The following is a 22,454-nucleotide window of genomic DNA, read 5'->3' as shown; positions in this document are numbered from 1 at the left end:
TTGCAGTTATTGTAACAATTTCATCCTGGCGACCATATAACAAGGTACAAATTTTGTATTTCAGAGCAGAGGACACTTTTTCTGAGCTACTCATCTTTTTGGATGAATCAAAATTTCATCTGTTAGGTAAAGTAAACTGCCATAATGTAAGAATTTGGGTGTCATAAAATCCTGCCATCATCACTGAACATCAAAGAGACCTACTAAAACTAAATGTTTTTTGTGCTGTTCCTGTTCACAAAGTTTATGGGCCTTTCTTTTTTGCAGAGGAAACTGTGACAGGAATGTCATATCTGGACATGCGGCAAAACTGATTGTTTCTTCAACTTGACAAAGATTACTATGATTTCATTTTTGTGCATGATGGCATCCCCCCTCACTTTCACCGTGAGGTGCAGCATTATCGTAACACCATCATCCCATTACATTGGATTGGAAGAGGTAGACAACAAGAAATTGTTCATTGCTTTTGGCTTCCCAGGCCACCAGTCCTCACACTTCGTGATTTTTTCGGGGGGGGGGGGGGGGGGGGTACATAAAAGACAGTATCTTTGTCAGATCTATGATAGCTAATCTTCAAGAGCTGAGAAACTGAATTAGACAGGGACCTGTTGATTCTTGCATGGAAAGAAATGGTTTACCATTTTGATGTTTCTCAAGCAACACATGGTACCCATGTTGGGCGTGTGGAATAGTGTCTGTACAAACATAGTATTTTGAACTCTTCTCTATCCAGTGAAATATACAATGTGTATCTGTGTGCACAATGTGCACAATGCACAATGTGTATCTTTCATAGTTTCTCTTAAATAAACAACTGAAGTCTCTTCTTTCTTTTTAAAGCACCCAGTATGTTCAGCTGAGTATCACTTAGAGTGTCATTGAATAGACAACTCAGTCTTTCCATCACTAGAAGCATCATCCTTTCTCTGGTCATAAAAGGTGTACAGCACTGCTAACAGATATATAAAAAATAAAATTCATACTCAGCTGCTCCACAGGCACTGATGATGTGTGCCTCACATTTGTGAGGCATGCATGTGACAGTCATTCAGTCATTATGGATCGGCTGCCCCAAATGTTCTCTCTGTTGTTTGCAGCATAATTTTAATATAAGTGGTGAAGAAGTCCTCCAAGCTAGCTATCTCATGTTATGTAATATCTTTTCATTTGAACACATTCATGTTCCTTAGTCGTTTTCTGTGGCTGAATTAACATAATAACCATCTTGGTGAAAGCTGGGTTTGGTTTTGATGTCACTTAGCTAGTTAGTTTCATGTTCCATGCACAATAAACCATAATAATGTGGAATGAGTCATTATACATTCATACTGCAAATTAATTTATAGATATAGCTACATTACAAACATTTATAAGTTCAATTCTTTTAATTTTTTGGTTTCTTTATTATTATTATTGAATATACAGATGTGAGAGGGAAGCATGTTGGGCCCTTTGCTGTTCATTTTGTATATAATGATCTTGTGGACAATATTAATAGTAACCTCAGACTTTCTGCATTCATGCATTTATCTGTAATGAAATACAGTCTTAACAAAGCTGCACAAATATTCAGTCAGTTCTTGATAAGATATCAAAGTGGTGCGGTGAGTGATAGATCGCTTTAAATTTTCAGAAATGTAAAAAATTGTGCCCTTCACAAAAAACCGCAGTACCTATGAATATAATATTAGCAAGCCATAGGTGGAATCTGTAAACTAATACAAATATTTGGGTATAACTCTTAGTAGGACATGGAGTAGAATGACCATATAGGCTCAGTTAGTAAAGCAGGAAGCAGACTTCATTTTATTGGTAGAATACTAGGCAAATGCTGTCTACAAAGGAGACTGGTTACAAGTCACTCATGTGACCGATACTAAAATGCTGCTCATGTGTGCTGGACCCATAGCATACAGGAGAGGCAACATAGCAGAGGGGCAGCATGTATGGTCAGAGGTTTGTGTGGCCTGTGGGAGTGTGCCCCTGAGATGTTGAATGTACTGAGCTGGCATACTCTTGAAGATAGACAGAAACTATCAAGACTATTAATAAAGTTTCAAGAATTGGCTTTAAATTATGACTCTAGGAATATGCCACTAGTCAGAATGCCCAACTCCCTAAACAGATGTCTACAAGATGATTGTGGGTGAGCATCACATATTATTCTTGCAGCACATTTTTGTGCAATGAAGACTTCCTTTCTTAAAAATGAGTTACCCCAATGCATTATTCCATATGACATTCTTGAATGAAAATATGCAAAATATGTCAACTTACTGATTCATTCCTCAACAGGATTTCTAATGATTCCAACTGCAAATGTGGCTGAAATAAGCTGTTTTAGGAGTTCCAAAAATGTGCTTTACTCTCTTTACATTCTCATTAATATGGACATATAAGAATTTTGAAGATTTCAGCCTATTTATTATTTCCTCACCATGTGAAACACTTATCATTGGTGTAGTACTCCTAGATGTACAGCATTGGACATGTGATGTCTTTTTATAATTGAGGGTGACATCATTCACAAAAACCAGTTGCTGACACTTTTAAGAAACCTTGTTTACCATTTCTTCTGTTGTTGTATGTGTGCCTGAACTGATTAAAATACTGGTGTCATCTGCAAAAAGAACTAATTATGCTTGTCATATATTAGACAGAAGATCTTATACAATTATGAGGAACAATAGTGGACCTAAGATTGAACCTTGGGGGAACCCCATATGTGATTTCTCCCGAGTCAGAACAATGTCCCCATACTACGTTGGTTGAATCATTAAGTACAAATTCCTGTGTTATTTTGGTTAGATATGACATTATCCTGGGTGTTATACCATCAATCCCATAAAACTTATGTTTATTTTGGATAACATTGTGGTTCACACAGTCAAATGCCTTAAAAGGTTGCAGAAAATACCAACCAATGCTATTTTCTTACTTAATGCTTGTAAAATTTGGTGAGTGAACATGTAAATGGCATTTTCAGTAGAGCAGCTCTTTTGAAATCCAAGTGCTGATTGTCTGAGGATATTATTGTTGCTCAGGTGAGATGCTATTCTAGAATGCATCACTTTCTCCAAAATCTTGGAAAATGATGTTAGTAGTAAAAGAGGTCAGTAGTTATTGACATCTCTCCTCTCACCTTTCTTAAAGAGGGGGTTAATAACAGCACACATCAGTCTCTCTGGAAAAATGCCTTGACATGACACATTATATATTTCAGATAAGACAGCACTTTTTATGTGGAACCAAATCTTTAATACCCTATAGGAAACACTATCAAATCTAGATGGGATTTCCTTTTTGAGAGAATTTAGAACTTTCTTAATTCCAGAAGAAGCTGGTGATACATTCATATGATTAAATTTTATGAGCGCTGCTTTTAGAACATACTGCTGTGATCTTTCTTTATCCCTATACTTTCTACTATATTTAAGAAATGATTATTAATTATATTTGCTACCTGTGACCCATCATTTATAGCCCTTCCATTCAGTTCAATAGTGATATTATCCAGTGCTAAAGCACTGGTTGTCCTGTCTCCCATTTCGCAACATTCCATACAGCTTTAAGTCCATTGTCAGAATTACTGATTTCTGACATTGTGTGCGTATTCCTTGAATTTTGAATTACTTCTCCTAGCAATTTTGAGCAGCTTTTGTAGTTTGCACAACTACTGCAGGATCTCTACTTGTTCTTGCCAACAGATACATTTTCTTTTTCCTTTCAAAAGATCCTTTAATCCCTCTAATGATCCATGGTTGTTTGGATGGCTTTTTAATGTCCTTTCTGATTACTTTATGCAGAAAGCTATTTTCAGATAACAACATGAATTTATTATGGACTAGATAAATTTCCTGTTACCATTTGGTTCATTATAAATTTCATCACAGGTCATCTCCAGTCCAGATTCCTTTATTAAACAGGTCTTGCCAAAGTCAGTTCATCTGGTTCTGGATCTCCATATAACCCTCAAACTTGGCCCGCATCATTATCATGGTGGCCACTGGCAAAAAAGGAGAAGGGGTTGTTAATGGAGATTAAACCAGGAGGGTAATTTCATACTCTGTATGATGCCTTCTCCTTCTACTCTCATCCTCACATCATGGGGCTCCCTTTCAACTTGGTGTCTGAATGACTTGTCCCTCCTTTCCACCTGCCTCACTCAATCCCTCTTTTCTTCTGGAAAGTTCCAAAAGTTAGGAATAGTTTTAGTGTTTGTATTGGCAATACTTGGAATTTAGCTTCTTGGAGGTAAGTACTGGCCAGTCATACTGTTTCCTCATACAACACAATTCCCTTTTAAAATCAGCTGATACCATGGTACCTCCAATAAATCCAGTGAAGTGCACTTAATGATTATTTTCAATGTTCTTGTATTAGTTTTAGATACTCTTCTTGCATTTTCTGTGAATAAGTTAGGTACATAGGTAAAGAGGTGTAAGCAACATCTGTTGCTGCACTCTCATTTTTGTAATCAGTCTTTCTCTTCCAGTGTGATACTCATGACAGTCTACATAACTTTCTTTCTTTGTCTTTTTCCTTGTTTCCCTAATGTAGTAAGTCCTAGGTCTGAAAGTGCAAAAATAATTTGCTTTTTGTGTGGAATTATGTATTGCTATTAACTTCCTTACTTCTACATTGACATAATGGCTAAATTTATCTGTGAATTGTTATTAGAAGAAAATTAAAAAATAAATTTAATTCACAGGCATTATTAATTTCAAAATATTTGTAGTACTTTTCAGGCAACAAATCATACTTAAACTCACTGGACAAAAAACTAGTCACCTCAGAGTGCATGCACAGGTGACTTTTTCGCCCTTACAGAGGGCACAGCGATTGGGTCACATGCTCAGCCATGCATGCACTGCCTCTGTGTGAGCATAAAGCAGTACCAATCAGTGAGACATTTATGCTTCAAATGGACATTGTGCTTTAATGTGGGTAAATGTAAAGACATGACAGAATGGCAGAAAGAGGCAATTGTGGTTTGCCATGCCTGCAGCCATATGGTCTTTGAAGTTGCCACATTTGTTGTTGTTTTGTGGCATACAGTTGAATGTGTTTACAAGCAGTGGAGTAACATACAAGGCCATGAAACATGATGTCAGCATTGTGGTCTGAAAAAGGACCTGACTGGGAGGGACTGAAGATGTGCTTCACAGCTTGTGAATCAAAACCTGACAGGAATTGCTGAAGGCAGCGAATGAAGGTCCAGTCCAACTTAATAGTGAGAGAACATTGTAATGGGAACTGCATGTAATGAACATTTGGAGTCAGTCACATCACAAGAGGCCATTGCTCACACAGCCACACAAGATGACAACATCAAAGTTAATCAGGCTTGAAGAATAAGTGGCTGGTTTTTTTAACACTCCCTGACTCTATTACAGCTCAACTGGCCTGCAAAATTACCTGACTTGATCCCTGCAGAAAATCTGTGGACATGTTGGAACAGCAGGTAAAACACAAATGTCAGCATTCCTGCTAGTTGGAGGAGCTGCATGATCAAATCCTAAGTGAGTGGCTTCCCCTGGATGTGACATATCTGCACAACCTTATGCACTCACTTCATAAGAATCCAAGCAGTTATCAATTCCGTGGTTAGAATTACACACTGTTAAATTATGCTTGTACTGATTTCTCTAGGGGTGACTAATCTTTTTGTCTTGTGAACTTACAATATGTAACTTTATTATCTGGTGTGAAAATAGAGGTTTACTGTGTTAGTAGCATCCACAATAGTTTGCATTTTTTAGGAGCAGATTTTAATACCTGGTGTTACCATAGCAGCCTATTTGAAAAGTGTGGATTTCAATAAGAAAGCATATGTGATAGGAACCAGGTCACTTATTGCAACATTAAAAGAAGCTGGGATTGATTGTCATGGAGATGAGGTGAGTGATATATTTACTTTTGTGTTTACCTTAGACACTTTTTCATTCTAGACCTCTAATAATAACGAGTGAAGAAACAGGTCATCAAATAAATTGACAGAAAAAGACAAAATGAGTCATTGGGATACACACATCATCTTTCTATTCTTCATTGAATCATAAAACTTTTATATTTTAGACTGTTGTGCTGGTGACAGTGGTATTGTTTCTTGCTGCTCTGTGAATTAAATGTTATGAATCACTGAACCACCAAGTCTGGATAAAAATGGAAAACTATGCTAAGAAAAATTTGAGCCAAATTAAAATTTACATTAAACAGTGGAAAACCTCCCTGGCCTCCATAATCATTAGTCACTGTCCATCACCCACCTGTCCTCTTCCCTGTTCCCACTCCAGCACTACACAGCCTTCTATTCCACCAATACACCCACAATTTTTTTACTCTCTCCTTTTCTACTCCCCCTCCCCCTCACTCCACTCCCCACCCTCTGTTCAACCTCCCATCTGCACCTAGCTGCCCTACCCTCTCCCCACTACATCCCATATGTTCCCACAAGCAGCACTTCCACTGTCCCCCACTCCTACCCTGCTGTCACTCCCCCTCCCTGCCCAGCCTCCTCCTATCCCCCAGATTGCTTTTCCTATTGTGTGCTGTTGCTCACAGTCTGGTCTCTGCTTCCAGGGAGAATGGTCATGCGTGTGTGATTTTCTGTTGTTTGATTTTGCCTAATGGCTTTCCTTCCATCCCATAACCCAGTGCTATCTTCCTTTGTTACTACAAGGTGTACAACTTTGCTTCCACCATTTTTCCCCAACATTTGAGGCTTTAATGAAACAAATTGGTTACACAGGTATCATTCAAAGTATTTTCCATCGCTGGTCACTACTTTCTCCCATCTTTCGGGCAGTGTACAAATCCCGTGTTGAAAAAATTGTTCATCTTTTGAAGTGATCCACGAATTGATCCAATTTGTGACTTCTTCATGAGATTGGAAGTGTTGGTCAGCCAGGCCATGCGCCATTGATCTAAAAAGATGATAGACAGAGGGAGCAATGTCTGGAGAATACGGTGGGTGGGGTAGGACTTCCCATTTTAACGTTTCCAAGTACATTTTGACCTCTTTTGTAACATGAGGTCAAGTTTTGTCATGCTGCAAAATCACTACATTGTGCCTCTCACTATATTGCGGCCATTAGTCTTTTAATGCTCTGCTCAAACACATTAATTGCATTTGGTAACGAGCATAGGTGATTGTTTCTCTTGGTTTTAACACCTCATAGTACACAATTTGGTCCCACCAAATGCAGAGCATGATCTTGGAGCCATGAATATTCATTTTGGCTGTCGATGTGGAAGCATGGCCAGGATATCCCCATGATTTTTTGTGTTTATTGTTATCATAATGAACCCATTTTTCAGCCCCGGTCTCAATGCAATGCAGAAATTCCTTCCATTTTTGCCTCTGAAGCAACTATTCGCAAACACAAACACCATTCAATGTCTCTTGGTTTCAGCTCACACGGGACCGAAGTTCCTTCTTTTTGAATCATTCCTATAGCCTTGAGACATTTTGAAATGGCTTGCTGTGTCACTCCCACTAATCGTGCCAATTCTTCTTGAGTTTGACGTGAGTCTTCACTCAGAAATGTCTCCAATTCTGCAACTTTGAAAACATTCTCTCTTCCACCACTATACCAGTCTACAATGTTAAAATCACTGTTCTTGAAGCGTTGAAACAACTCACGACATGTTCTTTCACTAATAGCGTCCTTACCGTACATACTTGAGAGAATTTGATGAGACTCAGGTACTGTTTTCTTCATACTGAAACAAAACAGTAACACCTCCTGCAAATGATGAAAATTAGGCTCGTAAACTGACATTTTCAATCAAGAACAACTTTATGATGCAGACACAAATCGACTAATGTTTGAATCTTGACTGAGGTTCAAGCTAACTGCCTGATGTCTGGATCTGTTTCTTTCAACCACATATTGGCAAACGGTGGAAGCAAAGTTATACACCATGTATTTTCTAATACATTACTTTACTCATTGTCCATCCTTTTCTTTCTCTTCTTTCCTGTGTCTGACATGTCTTTAAAACTGCATCAAATGCTCTGATTTACGAGCCAAACTGTATCAACCATCACATCTACATATGACAGTCTGCTGCAAGACTGCACTGATTGTCGGTGCAGCATTTCATGTCCCACATTAATCCAGCCGATATCATTACTCCTAGACCTTCAGATTAACTCTTCCTGCACCACTTTCACATGCTTTTGTATGTTATTTTCCATACCTTCCTGTGTCACACAAACTTTTACCTCATTCTGCCAACCCCTCCCCACCCCCAGTCTTTCTCCTCTCTTATTCCAGTATGCACATACTAATCACACCTAATATAGTCACACCTGATATCCCCCTTCTTTATATATATATCTGCTCACTAAACTGCAACCCATATTATAATCGTTTTTACTTATTTTTATCTTTGAACTCATTGTGTTTTCATGTCAATTTTACTTTGTTTTCACCTTTTACTAGTGGCCCTACTCCCTCAGGTTTCATCTTTCTTTACCATAATTAATCTGTTCTGTCCTTTTTGTGATTTTTTCCACATATTTTTGTATATTTTTTCACACATTTTTATGTTATTAAACATGTATTTATGCGTTGCATGGTTTATGGAATCCTCCAAAATGGCCTTACCATCAAATCATCCATCTCCAGATGCAGCCCCTCCTTCTACAATGACCTCCATCTGTTTGAATTCCACCAGTCCTAACACTCACCAAACTAGTTCTGCAAAACTATGTAAATCAGGCCCAAACCTCCTTGTCATACCACCTCTATAACCGTAAAATTCTCCTATCTCTCACATTGAAACTCTCGCCCTCTAGGAATAGAGCAGGATGCACAACACTACCTCAAAAAAAAAAACTCTCCAACCTGTTCATCTTCTGCTCCTGCCTTGGACTACCATTATACACCACCTTTACAACAGCCTCCACACCTCCCCTCAACCCCTCGTAGCTGACAAATCCCGTCTTGCAGTCCCACTGTATTTATCACACTCAGAAACTCGCTCCAGCCATCACACAGAATGCAGAACCTAAACCAACCCGAAACACAGTCATGAGCCTGTCCTTCAAAAGCATAGTCCCACAGATGTATCAGTCCTTTCCAAAGGCTTTACCTTTTGCCCCACTCCCAAATTCTATCTTGTTGGTCTTGTTAAAGACCTTCTCTCATTTCCCCAGTCCCTACTGTGGAAACACTTTTTTACCAACAGCCCTGCCAATCAGATTCAACCCCAAACCCCTGTTGAACCCTGCCTGACTCAGTTCACTCCTCCACCCAACCATGATACACTTCCACTGCCCCCAAGTCACCCCGTTAACTTTCCAGGATTTCTTAACCTCAAACTTTGCCTCACCATCATTCCCCAAATCCCTTAACATACAAGCTAACCTTACATCTGCAAAAAGAACCACAGTCCACCACCTAAAATGTGATCCTGACCATGTAATCGTACCTGCTAACAAATTGGTTTTGAACTGCAAGGATTACCTGCTGTAACAACTCCACCAGCTGTCAGATTCATCCACTTACCTAACCTGCCACAGAAACTCCGTTCCAGAAATCAACAGGATCTCCAGTCTCTCTACAAATCCTTATACACATTCCAGAAACTCTCCCTTGAGTCTATCTCTCTCCTCATTCCTACCACTCCCCACACTCCTCCCTTCTACATGCTTCCTGAAGTCCATAAACTCAACCACCCAAGACACCCCATTATCGCTGGTCACTGCTCTTATATACCAACACCTTCAGCGTATTACCTGCAACCTACCCTCCTACATAAAAGACACCAACCATTTCTACCTACATAAGAGACACAAACTATTTCAACCACTGACTCTCCACAGTTCCTGTTCCTTTACCACAAGATCTTCTGCTTATCACTGTTGATACCATCTCCCTGTACTCTAACAACCCTAATGCCCATGGCCTTGTCACCATTGAACACTACCTCTGACAGATTCCAAACCTACAACCTCCTTCCTGGTTGCCATGACCAACTATATCCTCACCCATAATTACCTGACCTTTGAAGGCATCTGCGGTATGGCAATGGACACCCACATGGCAACATCCTACACCAACCTATTCATGGGCCATCTAGAGGAATGCTCCTAACCCTCGAGAATCCCAAACCCTTCATCTGGTTCAAATTCATTGATGACATCTTCGTGATCTGATTCAATGTGAGGACATGCTATCCATATTCCTCCAGAACCTCAACACCTCCTCCCTCATTGGCTCCGCCTGGTCCTCTTCAACACAACAAACCACATTCCTCACTCCTGACCACCACCTCAAAGATGGCTACACCAGTACCTCCATCCATATCAAACATAACAACCACCAGCAATACCTCCACTTCAACAGATCCCACCCATTCCATATCAAGAAGTCCTTTCTATACGGCTGAGGCACCAGTGGCTGTCACATCTGTAGTGATGAGCAGCCCCTCTCAAAATATACCAAGGGTCTCACTGAAGCCTTCACAGATTGAAATTAACCTCCCAGTCTCGTATAGAAACAGTTCTCCTGTGGCTTGTCTTTCCAGTCACCCACTGCCTCCCAGAGTACCATTGTTTGGCCACAAATGGGCATTTCCCTCACGGCCCAGTACCACCCAGGACTGGAGCAACTGCATCACATTCTCCACCAGGGTTTCAATAACATCTCGTTGTGTCCTGAAACAAGAAATGTCCTACGCACAATCCTTCTCACCCCTCCAACACTGGTATTCTGCCACCCTCCAAACCTACACAATTTCCTCATCCATCACCATTCCACCCGTGCTCCCAACCCCTTGCCTCATGTCTCAGATCCCTGTAATAGACTTAGTTGCAAGATCTGTCCTATACATCCTCCCACCACTACCACCTATTCCAGTCTGGTCACGAGGATCACCTATCCCATCAAAGGCAGGGCTACCTGTGAAAGCAGTCATGTGATCTACAAGCTAACCTGCAACCACTGTGTGGCATTCTTTGTGGGCATGACAACCATCAAGCTGTCTCTCTCCAAGAATGGTCACTGACAAACTGTACCAAAAAAACAACTGGGCCTGGGCCAACCAGTTGCTGAGCACGCTGCCCAATACAACATTCTTCACTTCAAAGACTGCTTCACAGCCTGTGCCATCTGGATCCTTCCTACCAACACCAGTTTTTCTTAAATGTGCGGGTGGGAACTTTCCTGTAACCCCCTAGCCTCAACCTCCATTATTCACTGTCATTCACCACTTTTTCCATTCCTTGTTTCCACATCAGCACTACACAGTCTTCTATTCCACCAGTACATCCGTGGTCTGTTACTTCTCTCCTTTTCTGCTCCCTCCCACCCTCCCACACCCTCCGTCCAACCTCCCATTTGCAACTATCTGCCGTACCTACCCGCTGCCCACTATGTCTCTGTATCCTCCCACAAGCAGAAATTCACTGTCCCCCACACCTACCCATCTATCACTCTCGTCCCTGCCCCATGACTCTATATCTCCACCATTTTTTTCATAAATTTACATTAACATTGCTCAAAAAATTCCACACTAAGTTTTGACTCGGTGTCACAGTGTACACTGAAATAAGACTGTCTGACAACTTGGTACTGTGTTGTAGACCGAAACTTGTACAAAGAACTTTGCCTCTTGCAGCTATTCTCTACATCAGATTGTATCTCATGGACAATCTGAAAGCTTCAGATAGCCTGTAACCATTTTGTATTTCTTCCAGATTCTACAGAGGTTCCCCAACATACATTGATGGACAAGGTGTTGTGGGAGAAAGGGTCAGGATACAGAGGGTGATGACAAAATGAAAGCCATCAGGCTGGTTCCAAAGGGAACATAAAGTATGCAGATAAGTGGTTCTGATGTGAATTTTCTTAGGAAAGTACAACTGCCTTCCAGGCTGGGTCTCAATCTAGACTCTATGTTTACATTTGTATTCTGTTAGCAACCATTTGCTGCATAAATGGCACGTACTGTACCACTATCATTAGTTCTCCCTCTTAACTAACCCATTAATGTTCTGGAGAAAAGCAACTGCCCACACACCTCTGTACTAAACGTAACTCTAATTTTCCCATTAAGACAATTCTGTGACATGTATGAGACTGGTGGTAATACATTTCTTGACTCCTACTGGAAAATTTTGCAACATATTTCACATGTACCAGTACCACTCGAGTTGTACTTCCTTGTGATAGTTCAACTCTGCTTATCACTTTTAATGACGATTCCTAATTGAGAACAAATTTTTTATGTTCTCACAGCTACTAAGTGTGTGCATTCACTGCTGAGTGGTCAGCATGACTGCTAAGTGGTCAGCATGTCTGACTTCCATGTGGAGACTCCATGTTTGATTCTCAATACTACTAGATATTATTCCTTAATAGGAAGTCTAGATCAGGATGCTTTCAACCATGTGGTAACAATTGAGGAGTTACTTGAATGAGAAACAGCAACTCCAGGATTCAGAAGGCCAACAATGGTTGGGACAGCGATGCACTGATCTCCTGACCCCTCCACACCACATCCAGCGATGCAGTTGGCAGAAGATGACATGATGTCCTATTGGCATTACATGGTCATCTGGGGTAGATAACTGCATTTACTCTAGTTTTAACCTGCTAGAAATTACTGATTCCTGTTACAGGCTTAGTCTGACTATTATGTATTTTTTCTATTAAATGCCAATGTAAAATTAGCAAAGCATCTACCAAATTGCTGCTGTGTATAATCATAACATACTATAACAGGCTGTGGCTAAGCCATGTCTCCGCTATATCCTTTCTTTCAGGAGTGCTAGTTCTGCAAGGTTCGCAGGAGAGCTTCTGTAAAGTTTGGAAGGTAGGAGACGAGATACTGGCAGAAGTAAAGCTGTGAGTACTGGTCGTGAGTGGTGTTTCAGTAGCTCAGATGGTAGAGCACTTACCCGCGAAAGGCAAAGGTCCCGAGTTCGAGTCTCGGTCGGGCACACAGTTTTAATCGGCCAGGAAGTTTCAGTTTTGTATTTTATTCATCTCTGAGTATTATAATTTTTTAGCATTTTCATGAAATAATGCTTGTAAACTACTAGATTTATTAGATATTATTTATCGGATTTGCTACTTGATCATTTGTAGAATAATACTGGGAAATCAAGTTACATGACTACTTCAGAGTGATTACATTGTATTTGTAATTATTTACATTTTTCATAAGACACCTAAACACAAAGTGCACTAAAAATCCAGCTTGAACCTGTTTAAAGTGTACATTCATCACAGTACTTCATCTTATACTATATTTCTGACAAATAGCTACCTTACATCACAATATGCTGCTTTATTGCCATTGAGCAGCGTCAGAATTATGACTGAGCCCGCTAAAATTACAAGTCATCTGTCACAGACTCCTAAACTTCCTGTACTGTGGTATGATTCAATTTTTAGAAATTTTGCTAGGCTTGTATTGAATTTGTTTACAGGAAGTGAGAATGCACATTTAAATAAACAGTTGAAGTACAGAATACCAATATGAATCTTTGTCAGCTGTTTCCCAGTTACACAGATATACTGCTCTGGCAAACTTCAAAAACTGTTGGAAGTGCAGAAATTTCTGCTGCATAATCGAAGTAAAATCTAATAGTTTCGTGGCTAGTGTCATGTCTCATAACTGAGTAACCAATTGATTTTGAACTTTATAGCCTCTATCCTTATATCTGTCCTCCTTGTGGCTGCATGAAAACCATGGTGCCACATTCTTCCATGAAATAATTCAAAATTTCAACCTTCATTTGATTGTCTGCCACTTTGGTTCTTAAGGTTCAGTAATTGCCTGAACATATTATTTTAAGACATTAACTAATCCTACATGTGCTAAAATGTTCCTGGGACTTTTTGATGGATGTTATAAAAAAACAAAAATAGGTTTCAAGTTCACTGAATGCTTTGTTTACAGCTGTTTTTAAACTTAATGTTCTTTTTGTGAGTAAAGTCACCTATAACTGAGTCAGTGTAAGTTGATCCCCAGTAGTTGTAGTGGGCTGGGTGGAGCAGCTTCGCTGGCCTACCTCAACCAGTAATGTAATGTGATTTTGTAAATGTCTCTGTGGCAACACTTCATTGTCATAACAGCTCTGTCGATGGCTACTGATTTCACCTGTAGCCATTGATGCTTCATAGTTGAGAGCTGGGAACAGTGCTATGAGCTGTCAGGGATCATCTTGTGCGATCTCGACTATAGATAATTTAATACATTCTTTCAGTTACTGTCATCATTAGATATGCAATTAAGACTGAAGAAAAAAATGAGAAGCATTTATTATACATTATCAGGCTACAAAAGACAAGAAAAGTTAAAACATTAAAAATAATTTAAAAGATTCACTCATCAGAATTTAGAACTTGTAAAACAATGTAAAGTGTCAGTATCAATAAAACTGAGGTCTTAGTGAGGTATCAACCTTAAACCCAGCTTTAAAAATTTAGAAAGATACAAAGATGGAAAAGTGTAAGTTAATGCAGATGGGGTAGGAAGATCAAACCTATAATGCTCAGATACAGTATTATTAGTATCCTGCCTGACACAGTCAAGTCAATTAAATATCTGGGTGTAATGTTGCAAAGCAATATGAAGAAAGGACATTTATCTCAACTACTAGATAGTTATATCTGTGTCCTTCCATTGTTTGATTTTGAAATACATGGTTTTAAATTATAATTTTCATGTTCATTACTGCATACTAAAAAACCAATCACATTATTCTAAATTTTTCTAGAATTAAAAGTGTTACTAAATATTTTTGCTATGTGATTTTCACTTCAAAATAATTTTTAAATGTTATTCAGCCTGAACTTGCAGAGACTTCTTTGTCTGGATTCAAAAATCAAATCACATCCCTTGATTCATCATATGGTGCAGTTGTTGTTGACTATGATCCCAACATCAATTACTTAAAAATGATGAAAGCTGTTGTTCTGCTGAAAAAACCTGATTGTATATTTGTTGCTGGAGCAACGGATGAAACTGTAATGTTCCGTAGTGATCTAAAAATGATAGGTATGTACTAGACTGGTGCTATCATATTTGAATGTCACATTTCATGAAATTATTGATTGTGATAATAATATGTTACTCTCACACAGGTCCAGGGAGTTTCCTTTCAATTATGGAAACAGTTTCTGAAAAAAATGCTGTTATTCTTGGCAAACCAGGATTATTTATAAAAGATGTTGTATCAAGTAGACATTCTATTGTTCCTTCAAAGACCCTTATGATTGGAGACATGTAAGTGCTTTAAGTACTATTCTTTATCACAGTATGAGACAACTGTCAAGAGTCAGTCAATTAAGAATGAGCAAAAAGTTTTTTTTCTCTTATTTAGTAGTCTTAAAGTGGAACAATGTTTCACTATAAGCTATACAAAAATTAAATGTGCATGTGGCATATGAGACAGCAAACTTGATATGTAAAATGAAAGCTGGACACATTTTTACAGTTGCATCTTAAATTTTTAATGAACTAATCAAAAATTTCTTGAAAATGTTATGTACAGATGTTGTCCATAAATGTACAATCTAGCAACGGCCTGAAAATTTGCAATTGACTGACTGACCCTGTGGACTCAGCCATTCAGTTATTTATATCTTTTAACAATGGCAGTTCTCCCAAATATTGTTACATTTACAAATTTTAATGAAATATAAATTTTTACATGAAACTAATTGCTTTACTAATTTATGAATGACATAATCTGTACTGTACACATAGATTAACTAAACAGAATGCTTAAATCAAAAAAAAATTGTAGTTGCCACAATGGTTAAATGTTATTTCTAATTACAGATCCAATAACTGAATTATTAATTTTATTAACATTTGTATCACCTTATATCATTGTACAGTTGTGTTTAGTGTAAAAATTACTGCACCAATTACTTTTGAAGCAGAAAATACAAGTATATTTTCAGTTCATTCAACTTTAGTTCTTATGTTTTTGAAAAAATTTTCTACTTAGTAATAAGCTGCGATATCTTCACAAGCAAACAACGTAAGATTATTTAAATGAGCAAAAACATAGAATTTGTATTTTTCAGTAAAAAGAAATTTGAATCTATCAGATTCATACATAAGGTAGCAATCTCTTCATTTTGGCATGTCTGGGTATGTTACATTACAGGGCATATAGGATAGGAATGCATGAGGGAGAGGCAGCAGGTACAAGTGATAGAAATGTGACAATGTGGGCACCAGCACTGATAAGTTCGTCCAGGGTATGATTACATGGGGAAGTGGACCATGAGGGGGAGACTGAGGGGAAGAGGATGTGAATAAAGTTAGGGTTCTGGGGCAGTGTGGAGGTGAGTGTGGGGCAAGGGTTAGTGGAGAACTGAGGCCAGAGGGTTATGGAAACAGAGGATGTGTTCCGAGGATAACAATCATTCATGTAGTGCAAAAAAGCTGTTGCTCTGGGGAAGGACCCAGGTGGAATGGGTTGAGAAGCAGCCATTGAAATCAAGTATGTTGTACTCAGCTTTGTGTTCTGCCACCAGGTGGTCAACTCTGCTCTTAGCCACAGTTTGGTGCTGGCTATTCATTTGAGTGGTCAGTCGGTAGGTGGTCATGCCTACATAAAATGCTATGCAGGAATTTGCAGCAGCTAGCAATGCTTACAGTCTTCCCCCCCCCCCCCTCTCTCTCTCTCTCTTTCTCTTTCTCTCTCTCTCCCGTCTTCCTCTTCATCTCCATCTTCCTCCCCTTTCCTTCCCCCCCCCCCCCCCCCACATCCTTTCTCTGTTCCTTTCTCCGTCCTCATCTCCACCTTCCTCTCCTTTCCTCCCCCCCCCCTCCCTCTTCATCTCCACCTTCCTCCCCTTTCCTCCCCCCCTCCTTTCTCTGTTCCTTTCTCCCTCCTCATCTCCACCTTCCTCTCCTTTCCTCCCCCCCCCCCTCCCTTTTTTCCTGTCTCCCTTCTCATCTCCACCTTTCTCTCCTTACCTCATCCCCACCTCTCTCTTTCTATTTCTTATATGATCTACCCTCCAAACTCCTTTCATCTTGTTGTGCTGCCACTGAGTCATCTGTTGAAAAACCTGCCACATACTATCCCACTACTCCCTCCTTGCCTCATGTTGCCTTCCCTATCCCGTCCCACCTCCATCTGCCCAGGCAACTGCTATCCATAATCAACAGTCAGTCTCACAGTGGCATAGATATGTGCATCTTTTGTATACATGTGTGTATGTGTGAGTGAATTTGTATACTTTACTACAGAAAGAGCAAGAGTTACTAGTATAAGTACTACATTATTTTCTGTTGTGTAGCTTTGCACCACTCATCAATCAGCTAGAGATGAATGGTTGGCTCTCCTTTACTTTAATTATTACTCGTAAATTATTTACTTTCTAACCTTTGGTTTATGTTCACACTATTGTACTGCACACCTTTATGTTGCCACATTGTCATTAATACTCGATCAACATAAATACTGAGTGTGTGTTGAGTCCTCCAAACAATACATGTACTGCACAAGAGTTCGAATCAGACAAGTTATTATTTCTCAGTGACCGCTCTAAAAAGGACAGAGGCAGTTCTGAAAGTGATGTTACAAGATTTCAAATTTATTTTCAGTATTGGCAAGCACACTTGTAGAAAGAACACAGAAAAAAAGGATGATATCAATTTTCATTTTTCCTGTGTTACCTATGGAGCGAAAAATTCATTATCACATTTTTAATGTTATATGTCCACAAGTCCCATTACACCAAACTAATTGTCTTTATCAACATGAAGTGTGGGTGGCTCTGAATAAATGTAATTATGCAAGAGGTTATAGCTGCCAGTATTTCAGTAAAACTACCAGATGACAGGGAATGCTGCGAAGGTACTCACAGTCTCTTCTTTCTTGAGATACAAACAGAAACATATGGCTTATGTACTTGATATATAAAAGATAAATGGAATCTCTTTGTAGATGTAATGGCTATCAAATGAAATATTAGGTACAACATGTAACAATGCATGGCATGAGTAAACGATATTAGTAGCATTCAAAGTACTACCTTCCAAGAAATTATAATAGAAACATATTGTGCGTTATTGGAAGTTTGTTAGTCGCCATAATAACCTTGAACTCCAAAGTTGATAAGTGAAAGCTATGAATTAAATTTTAACAGGCAAAGACTGCACAAACATGGTAGGCAACTTGAACATCTATTCGTGTGAAATAGCAGTATGAAACAGTTCAGGAAATACTTATACTTTCACATTGCTTTACAGGGAGCAACAGGAGAAAGAAAGAATGAAATGAGAGCAAAAAAAAAAGCTGCATAGAAAAGGATAACACACACTCAGGCCCATGGGTCAAGAAGAAGAAATATAACTGTTCCTTTGTTTAAAAATAATGTTACATGTAATAGATATAAAAGGCAATTTTCAGTGATCAGATTTAAGTAGAAGCTTTGAAGCTTTATAGGGACAATCAACTTTTACTTTACTCAAGGAAAAACTAATTGTCTTTTTTTTCCTTTTTTTCCAAGGCTTGTCTTAAGCTTTCTCAGCCTTTTATTTATTTCTCTTATGTAATATTACTTTTCTCCGGTTTGGTTTGATTTCTCATTAATGGAAAATCATCAAATGTCATTCAAGATATTGTGACAATGGAAAATGTGAGACAGAACTCAACACTCCAATAAATTTCTGAACTGCTACACACAGGAAGACTTCTATCATCCACAAAATCAGGAAAAAACATCAAACCAATAAGAAAATGTAAATGATAAAAGGGAGATTGCAAACACATTACCAGAAGGTGATGTATATGCAGTTCCTGTTATGATGCGAGGCGGTAACCATTATGTTCAGAGGAGCCAAATGTTGTGTCTTTGCTGCTAATGATAAATGGGTGGAAGATGGCCAAAGGATCTGTTGCCATAGGAATCTGGATGGGCAAGTGAAATATTATTTGACACAAGTACACTTTAAATAAATATATTGTACTCAACTTGTGGGTGAATGACAACTTGTGACAGATGCAGCTATCTATAAGCAGAGGCCTGGCATGGGCATGCATCTGTGTATGCTGAATGTTTGCTGGTAGAAACAGCTATCAATAACTTGGTACATTTGACACTGACTAGCAGCATGGAAGTAACCTTGTGCCAGGTGCCTATCATTTATAACACCACCCTGGCTGTCTTCATTGGTCAGTGGTCTGGAGGTTCATTGGTGGCAATGTCCAGAGTGCTGCTCATGGTGCTCACAGGAATCTTCAACACTCTCGCTCCAGCAGTATGAATTAGCAATGATACCACACTCCACTCTGCCCCTATGGTGTTCCAGTAATCTTCAAGGCACCGGCTCCAGCAGTATCAATAAGCTACGATACCATACTCCTCCCTGCCCTCAAACCTCCTCATTGATTGCTGCAATCACTATGGGAGGGAGGCATGGAGAAAGGAAAGAAAGGAGCTGATGCTTTGCTTGTGCTGAGCTCCTTTCCACATCCCTGCATTCGCTTTGAGACTATCCCAGAATGTCAGCTGAGAAATGAGATGGAAGGCATGCTACTGTATTCAACGATGGTGCAAGGTCTTCAGGTGGTTAAACTGCAATTCTATCTTGAAGTGGTACAGTAGCCCCCAGGCTGGCCAGGGAGTGAAAGGGGCTGTGGACAGCTGCTGTCTGCCTGGTGGTGGAAAAGCTGTAGGATCAAGGAGCTAGCAACACAAGACCCCAGGTAGCCAGAGGGGATCCATGCTGCATCATCTATGAAGGCAGTGAATCTGTGGATGAAGAGTTAGCAGCAGGATTACGAAATTTACAGGTGCGAAGTTGAGTCAGGCGCCATTACTGCAATCTGCCTGGATCCTCTATCAAAAACATGAAACTGGCAAACAACTTTATGATGAATCTGCTTTCCTTGTGCTTCTGAGCTCTGTATGATCTGAAAAAAAGGGAGTCATTAATTTGATACATTGCCTGAGTGGGCAGAGTAGTTACTGGCCACTATGGTGGGAGCAGCAACTGCAGAAAAGTATGGTGACACTGTCCATGAAGCAACTCCACTAGCAATGGTTGTTGTGAGCCTGGGAGTGATTAGGATGACAAGGAGAGCAGCAAAGCTTGGTCCCGCATGTGGTGGGTGGATAGTTTATCCATCTGGCTGCTATAAAGTGCAAATGAAGTGTTCCGCTTTTCCATCGAATTGTGGATGAAAAGGCTTGATGGTGATGTGATGAATCCTGTTGGCTTTAAGAAATCCTCAAATTCTGCAGTTACAAATTGAGGTCTGTTTTCAGTCACAAGCAACTCTGGTAGACCTTCAAGCCAAAATATAGCTTGCAGAGCTTGAAGAGTGCACATGCTATCACAGAGTGCATGGTAAGCCACAAAAGGAAACTTACTATACGTGTCAATGACAATAAGCCAGTGAGTGTTCCAGTAGAGTCCAGCAATATTCAAATGCAATTCTGACAAGGCACTTCAGGCTTCAGCCAATCAAAGAACTGTTGGGGAGGGGCTGCCTGGTTTTCCCCACAATCATGGCACTGAGTCATCTTTTGCTCTATTTGTGAGTTCATGCCAAACTATGTGCAATGTTAGTGAGCTAATTGTTTGGCACGGACTACGCCCCAGTGAACCTGATGAAGCAAACTAAGAACAATTCACTGGAGAACCTTTGGAATCACTACACACAATTGTTCAGATTCAGTGCGTAGCAGCAGGGCACCTTGTATGACAGATAAACAAAGCGCAAATTATCAGTGAATCACCAGGCTAACAATTTGTTTCACAGTGCGAGGCCAGCTAATGTTGATGTAGCACAATGTAATATGCAAGTCTGGATCTGCTGCCATGGCCTAGGTGATCTTCCAGTTATCAAATGGGAACTGGTTCAGTGTGTCTGAGTCCTGTGCATCAATGTAGCAACAAGATGCTTCTGATACATCAAAGTCAGCATCCAGTCCCAAGGGAAGATATGAAAGTATGGATGCATTAGCTTGCTTGAATGTGGGTCTGTACATTATCTCATATTGGAAGTGGGATTAGATGAGAGTCCAGTGTTGCAATTTCTGTGCAGTATGATTCGGAATGGGCGTGGGCAGATTGAAAAGTGACTGCAAGATCTTATGGTCAGTAAGTAGAACTTTCTTCCATATGAATACTAATGAAATTTAGTCACTCCATAGATGATGGTAAGAGCCTCCATCTCTATTTGTGTATAATTGCTCTGAGCTATGTTAAGCTATTTGGAGGCAAAGGCTATTGGTCTGTTAGCAGAACCAATCCTGTGTGAGAGTACAGCACCAGTGCCACAAAAAGAGGCACCCACAGGCAAGACTACACGTTTGGAAGGATCAAAATGAACTAGGCAATGATCTCTGAGCAAATCATCTTTGAGCAGTTGAAAAGCAATGCCACATTCCTGGGACCACACCAAGGTGCATTTTTGAGGCAAATGTGGTGCAATGGTGCTGCAATCTGTACTGTATTCGGAATGAAGCAGATGTAATATGTTGCTTCTCTAGCACTGATTGCAATTCAGTAACATTCCTTGGATGTTTGGGGTCACGAATGGCCTGCAAGTACTACTGCATCAGATGAACATCCTGGTAATTAATTACATGTCCCGTGTACTCAATCTCAGTTTGAAAGAACACACACTTTTCTCTGTTTTGATTAAGGCCTGATTTGATCTTATAACACTTCAAACAGAGTGCGACCGATGACTTCGCTGTTTGGTCTCCTCCCGCAAACAACCCAAAACAGAGTGCACAAATTACTAAGCTGCTCATTTGCTGTGTGACCTGGTACCACTATATCATCTAAGTAATTTGTATACGAAGGAATGGATGCAGTTAATTGTTCCAAACAGCACTGGAAAATTGCTGGTGCAGCAAATAAAGAAATTTCAAGAATCCCCTGTGTTTATTAATGACAAGCACTTGTTGTAACTGTTCATCTGAAAGGATATGGAAGTAAGCAATGGAGGTAGACATCAGGTACAGCAATCTTAGAGAAGTAGTTACCAGCTCCCAAACATTCCATAAATTCATAAGGGAAAAGAAAGGAATCAATCACTGTTTGGGGGGGGGAGGGGGGGGGGGGTTTCACAGTTGCCCTAAAGTCTGCTCAGATATGCATTTTGCCTGAAGGTTCTTGATGAATAGTAATGAAGATGCCCACTAACTGGCCATGATGGGTGCAATAATACCACTGTTATGCCAGTGTCAATGTTCGTGAGGAACTTGTTCAAGGACTGTGTGTGGTACAGTGCAAGCCCTTAAGAAACAAGGCTGTGCATTGTGTTTCATGGTTACATGTGCAACAAAATTAGAGACTTCAACTGCCTAAGCTGTCAGCAAACAATTCTTTGAATTCAATGCAAAACTGAGCAACACCATCCTTTGAAGCAAATGGAGCAAGTGACAACACACTGTCTACCATGTGCAACCCAAACAAATCAAATCCAGATATATTTGCACTGT

The 22,454-nt window shown here is 39.7% G+C and overlaps 1 protein-coding gene across 6 annotated transcripts in view; it reads left to right on the top strand.

The window, feature by feature from the left end:
* Positions 1-22,454, top strand: part of LOC126475253 (glycerol-3-phosphate phosphatase-like) — a 78,034-nt gene that overhangs the window by 42,794 nt on the left and 12,786 nt on the right. For 5 of the 6 annotated variants that reach the window (XR_007586680.1, XM_050102959.1, XM_050102961.1 and 2 more), the window contains exons 4-6: positions 5,766-5,903; positions 14,814-15,024; positions 15,111-15,252. Coding sequence is in view for 5 of the 6 variants with exons in the window: in XM_050102959.1 (XP_049958916.1) it covers positions 5,766-5,903; positions 14,814-15,024; positions 15,111-15,252 (491 nt within the window). In the remaining variant the exon portion in view is untranslated. Of the gene's footprint in view, positions 1-5,765; positions 5,904-14,813; positions 15,025-15,110; positions 15,253-18,243; positions 18,379-22,454 lie in introns of those variants that run through there. The other variant, XM_050102960.1, reaches the window with a different exon arrangement.

This window comes from Schistocerca serialis, chromosome 4 (genome assembly GCF_023864345.2).
Source record: "Schistocerca serialis cubense isolate TAMUIC-IGC-003099 chromosome 4, iqSchSeri2.2, whole genome shotgun sequence".
In the NCBI taxonomy this organism is placed as follows: domain Eukaryota; kingdom Metazoa; phylum Arthropoda; class Insecta; order Orthoptera; family Acrididae; genus Schistocerca; species Schistocerca serialis.
The sequence above is the reverse complement of the archived record's forward strand: the minus strand, read 5'-3'. Positions and strand labels throughout refer to the sequence as shown.